At 48.1% G+C, this 6,000-nt stretch overlaps 1 protein-coding gene across 1 annotated transcript in view; it reads right to left on the bottom strand.

Moving 5' to 3' along the window:
* Window positions 1-1,495: 1,495 nt before the first annotated feature.
* LOC117968147 (complement C4-like) overlaps window positions 1,496-6,000 on the bottom strand; it is a 58,992-nt gene continuing 54,487 nt past the window's right edge. Inside the window, exons 37-41 of the mRNA XM_059009222.1 lie at window positions 5,824-5,913; window positions 5,645-5,737; window positions 5,097-5,180; window positions 4,452-4,584; window positions 1,496-1,782 (exon numbers count right to left, since the gene is read on the bottom strand). Coding sequence (XP_058865205.1) covers window positions 1,641-1,782; window positions 4,452-4,584; window positions 5,097-5,180; window positions 5,645-5,737; window positions 5,824-5,913 — 542 coding nt within the window. The 3' untranslated portion in view covers window positions 1,496-1,640. The remainder of the gene's footprint in view (window positions 1,783-4,451; window positions 4,585-5,096; window positions 5,181-5,644; window positions 5,738-5,823; window positions 5,914-6,000) is intronic.

Raw genomic sequence — 6,000 nt, 5'->3', positions numbered from 1 at the left:
CTGACCGTCTCTTATATCAGTGAATGTGTCCAGCTGACCCTGTCTCATATCAGTGAATGTGTCCAGTCGACCCTGTCTCTTATATCAGTAAATGTGTCCAGTCGACCCTGTCTCTTATATCAGTGAATGTGTCCAGCTGACATTGTCTCATATCAGTGAATGTGTCCAGCTGACCCTGTCTCTTATATCAGTGAATGTGTCCAGCTGACCCTGTCTCATATCAGTGAATGTGTCCAGTCGACCCTGTCTCATATCAGTGAATGTGTCCAGTCGACCCTGTCTCTTATATCAGTGAATGTGTCCAGTCGACCCTGTCTCTTATATCAGTGAATGTGTCCAGCTGACCCTGTCTCATATCAGTGAATGTGTCCAGCTGATCCTGTCTCATATCAGTGAATGTGTCCAGTCGACCCTGTCTCTTATATCAGTAAATGTGTCCAGTCGACCCTGTCTCTTATATCAGTGAATGTGTCCAGCTGACCCTGTCTCATATCAGTGAATGTGTCCAGTCGACCCTGTCTCATATCAGTGAATGTGTCCAGCTGACCCTGTCTCATATCAGTGAATGTGTCCAGTCGACCCTGTCTCTTATATCAGTTAATATTACAGAGGGTAAATAACACGTCTTTACAAATATAATGGTGAAGGTATGGAATGGGTTGCCAATCCATGTCCTTTGAGACAGAATCACTTGGACCCTGTTATATCAGGTAATATGTCCAGTTGTCCTTGTCTCTTGCATTAGTAAAACCTCACCTAGAATATTGTGTTCAGTTCTGGTCACCTCGTTACAAAAAGGATATTGCTGCTCTAGAAAGAGTGCAAAAAAGAGCAACCAGAATTATCCCGGGTTTAAAAGGCATGTCGTATGCAGACAGGCTAAAAGAATTGAATCTATTCAGTCTTGAACAAAGAAGACTACGCAGCAATCTGATTCAAACATTCAAAATCCTAACAAGTATTGACAATGTCGACCCAGAGGACCTTTTTGACCTGAAAAAAGAAACAAGGACCAGGGGTCATAAATGGAGATTAGATAAAGGGGCATTCAGAACAGAAAATAGGAAGCATTTTTTTACACAGAGAATTGTGAGGGTCTGGAACCAACTCCCCAGTAATGTTGTTGAAGCTGACACCCTGGGATCCTTCAAGAAGCTGCTTGATGAGATTCTAGGATCAATAAGCTACTAACAACCAAATGAGCAAGTTTGGCTGAATAGCCTCTCCTCGTTTGTAAACTTTCTTATGTTCTTATATCAGGTAATATGTCCAGCTGATCCTGTCTCTTATATCAGTTGATATATCCAGCTGACCCTGCCTTACATACTGTATCAGTTAATATATCCAGTCCACCCTGTCTCTTATATCACAGGTCTATTAAATATTCAACAATCTCTACAGGTTGGAGCTCCCCTGTCTCACATCTTGTTTGTAGAACATATCCTTTCTTGTTTGCTGTTTTAATTCCTCATATGTGAATAACATACATAGAGAATGGGATGGATATTTTATTGGAGCACACGTGGTGAGTAAAGATATATTATTTATCAATGTTGATGAATGAGATTGGTCTCTACAGACAGTGCCAGTGCTGCTAACCCTATCTAAGCCTGAGTGCTCTCCAGCGGTGTGAGTGCTGATTAGACAGTGCAGCCGCTGCTCTCGTATTCATCCAGGAAGTCGGTCAGGCCTTTGCAGTATCTCCTGTAGGCACTGCCTCTGCATTTCTCCTCATTTGGCAGCTCTTCAATCCAGGAGCTGGAGTCTAACAGATACTGCATACTGTGAGGAGGGGAGGGGAGAGAAACCGTGAAAACAGACCTACGCTTAAAACAACAACAAACAAGGAAAATCAGGGCTGCAACAGAGAGCTTTCTGTAAACAAGATAAAACCAGGAAGGAAGGGAGGGAAGAAAGACAAGAAAGACATATGGAAGGGAGGAAGGCAGACAGACACACAGAGAGACACACAGACAGACACACAGAGAGACACACAGAGAGACACGCAGAGAGACACACAGAGAGACACACAGAGAGACACGCACACACACACACACAGAGACACACAGAGAGACACACAGAGAGACACGCACACACAGAGAGACACACAGAGAGACACACAGAGAGACACACAGAGAGACACGCACACACAGAGAGACACACAGAGAGACACGCACACACACACACACAGTCAGACACACAGAGATACACACACACACAGTCAGACACACAGAGAGACACACAGAGAGACACGCACACACACACACACAGTCAGACACACAGAGAGACACGCACACACAGTCAGACACACAGAGAGACACACAGAGAGACACACAGAGAGACACACAGAGAGACACGCACACACAGAGAGACACACAGAGAGACACACAGAGAGACACGCACACACACAGAGACACACAGAGAGACACGCACACACACACAGTCAGACACACAGAGATACACACACACACAGTCAGACACACAGAGAGACACACAGAGAGACACACAGAGAGACACACAGAGAGACACGCACACACACACACACAGTCAGACACACAGAGAGACACGCACACACAGTCAGACACACAGAGAGACACACAGAGAGACACAGAGAGACACGCACACACAGACAGACACACAGAGAGACACGCACACACACACACACAGTCAGACACACAGAGAGACACGCACACACAGTCAGACACACAGAGAGACACACAGAGAGACACACAGAGAGACACACAGAGAGACACGCACACACAGAGAGACACACAGAGAGACACGCACACACACACACACAGTCAGACACACAGAGAGACACGCACACACAGAGAGACACACAGAGAGACACGCACACACAGTCAGACACACAGAGAGACACGCACACACAGAGAGACACACAGAGAGACACGCACACACAGTCAGACACACAGAGAGACACGCACACACAGTCAGACACACAGAGAGACACGCACACACAGTCAGACACACAGAGAGACACGCACACACAGAGAGACACACAGAGACACGCACACACAGTCAGACACACAGAGAGACACGCACACACACACAGTCAGACACACAGAGAGACACGCACACACAGTCAGACACACAGAGAGACACGCACACACACACAGTCAGACACACAGAGAGACACGCACACACAGACAGACACACAGAGAGACACGCACACACACACAGTCAGACACACAGAGAGACACGCACACACAGTCAGACACACAGAGACACGCACACACAGACAGACACACAGAGAGACACGCACACACACACAGTCAGACACACAGAGAGACACACACACACACGGTCAGACACACAGAGAGACACGTACACACACACAGTCAGACACACAGAGAGACACGCACACACAGTCAGACACACAGAGACACGCACACACAGACAGACACACAGAGAGACATGCACACACACACAGTCAGACACACAGAGAGACACACACACACAGTCAGACACACAGAGAGACACGCACACACACACAGTCAGACACACAGAGAGACACGCACACACAGTCAGACACAGAGAGACACGCACACACACACAGTCAGACACACAGAGAGACACACACACACACGGTCAGACACACAGAGAGACACGTACACACACACAGTCAGACACACAGAGAGACACGCACACACAGTCAGACACACAGAGACACGCACACACAGACAGACACACAGAGAGACATGCACACACACACAGTCAGACACACAGAGAGACACACACACACAGTCAGACACACAGAGAGACACGCACACACACACAGTCAGACACACAGAGAGACACGCACACACAGTCAGACACAGAGAGACACGCACACACACACAGTCAGACACACAGAGACACGCACACACAGACAGACACACAGAGAGACATGCACACACACACAGACACACAGAGAGACATGCACACACACACAGTCAGACACACAGAGAGACACACACACACACGGTCAGACACACAGAGAGACACGTACACACACACAGTCAGACACACAGAGACACGCACACACACACAGTCAGACACACAGAGACATGCACACACACAGTCAGACACACAGAGAGACACGCACACACACAGTCAGACACACAGAGAGACACACACACACACGGTCAGACACACAGAGAGACACGTACACACACACAGTCAGACACACAGAGACACGCACACACACACAGTCAGACACACAGAGACATGCACACACACAGTCAGACACACAGAGAGACACGCACACACACAGTCAGACACACAGAGAGACATGCACACAGACAGTCAGACACACAGAGAGACACGCACACAGACAGTCAGACACACAGAGAGACATGCACACACAGACAGTCAGACACACAGAGAGACACGCACACACACAGTCAGACACACAGAGAGACATGCACACACACAGTCAGACAGACACTCACTGTCCCTGCTGGTCGGTTGTCTTGCCATCGTTGCCCATGATGAGGTACTGCTGGTCCTCACTCAGGCTGCCTTTGCACTGCCGTCGCTTCAGGAAGAACCGGATCGAACCGGGAGCCACAAGCTCATCCCTGTCTGAAACACACACACACAACGACACAGTGAGATACCCTTATACAAGTTTACATGGTGTTTTTGCACTTTTACCAGGCTTTTTCCATAGTAATACCATGTAATAACCATAATCTACTCTGGTTTACCATGTTTAATAATATGTTTATCCCACCTCACTGTTCTTTACATTGCTTTCCTGTGCTTTACCATGCTTTCACTGTGCTTTATTACGCTTTGCTATGTTTTTACTATGGTAAATGTTTATAAGGGTAACGATGCAGTGGCACAACACCACAGTGACACAAAAACACATATGACAACACAACAATAATGCAATGACAAAAAAGACACTAACAGAAAAGACATGCAAACACACACAACATACGCATATAATACAACAATTATACAACAGTGACACTATAGCAATACAACAGACTAACAACATGACACAACAAGACATTAACAACACTATGCAAGTCAGAATATGAGAACAATACGATGATATTATGGAGCGGGGGAGGGAGTGCACTCACTGTATTGGAGGGTCCTGGTGATTGTGCACTTGTACACCTGGAAGTTGTTCTGTTCTACAATGCTGAGGACCTTCACTGTGTAGCCTAGAGAAACAGAGAGTAAGTCAGGAGGTGAGACAGGAGATTGAGGCAGGAGAGTGAGTCAGGAGAGTGAGACAGGAGGGTGTCAGACAGGAGAGTGAGTCAGGAGGTGAGACAGGAGGGTGAGAGACAAGAGAGTAAGTCAGGAGGGTGAGACAGGAGAGTGAGTCAGGAGGGTGAGACAGGAGGGTGTGAGAGGAGAGTGAGTTGGGAGGGTGTGAGACAGGAGAGTGAGTCAGGAGGGTGAGACAGGAGGGTGAGTCAGGAGGGTGTGAGAGGAGAGTGAGTTGGGAGGGTGTGAGACAGGAGAGTGAGTCAGGAGGGTGAGACAGGAGGGTGAGTCATGAGGGTGTGAGAGGAGAGTGAGTTGGGAGGATGTGAGACAGGAGAGTAAGTCAGGAGGGTGAGACAGGAGGGTGTGAGACAGGAGAGTGAGATACCACACTGTTCAGCTCAGTCACACTCACCGTAGTTCACTATCGGATCAAAGCATGCGTGACTCATTCGCAGGTCTTTTGTGAGCTTCTTGCTGTAGGTCTCCTGCTGCTTGTGACAGGGCTCTGGAGGAGAGGAGAGATGGTCAGGTTTGAAAGAGCCTTTTCAGAGTGTTTCTTAATTCGGGTTGTATCAGTAAAGAGGCACTCACTCTCTGCGCACTGGCACACCTCGCCGGAGCACAACGTCGACACGAAGGTGCTGCGGCCGGGAGCGTTGTAGAACGTGGTGCACTTCCTGTCTGAAAGAGACATGCAAACACACGAACGTGACACACAGACAGAAAAACACACACACTCCCAGACCAGCACACACACACCCACACACA

The sequence above is a fragment of the Acipenser ruthenus genome, chromosome 38, assembly GCF_902713425.1.
Source record: "Acipenser ruthenus chromosome 38, fAciRut3.2 maternal haplotype, whole genome shotgun sequence".
In the NCBI taxonomy this organism is placed as follows: domain Eukaryota; kingdom Metazoa; phylum Chordata; class Actinopteri; order Acipenseriformes; family Acipenseridae; genus Acipenser; species Acipenser ruthenus.
Note: the sequence above shows the minus strand (reverse complement) of the source record. Positions and strands in the feature narration are given on the sequence as shown.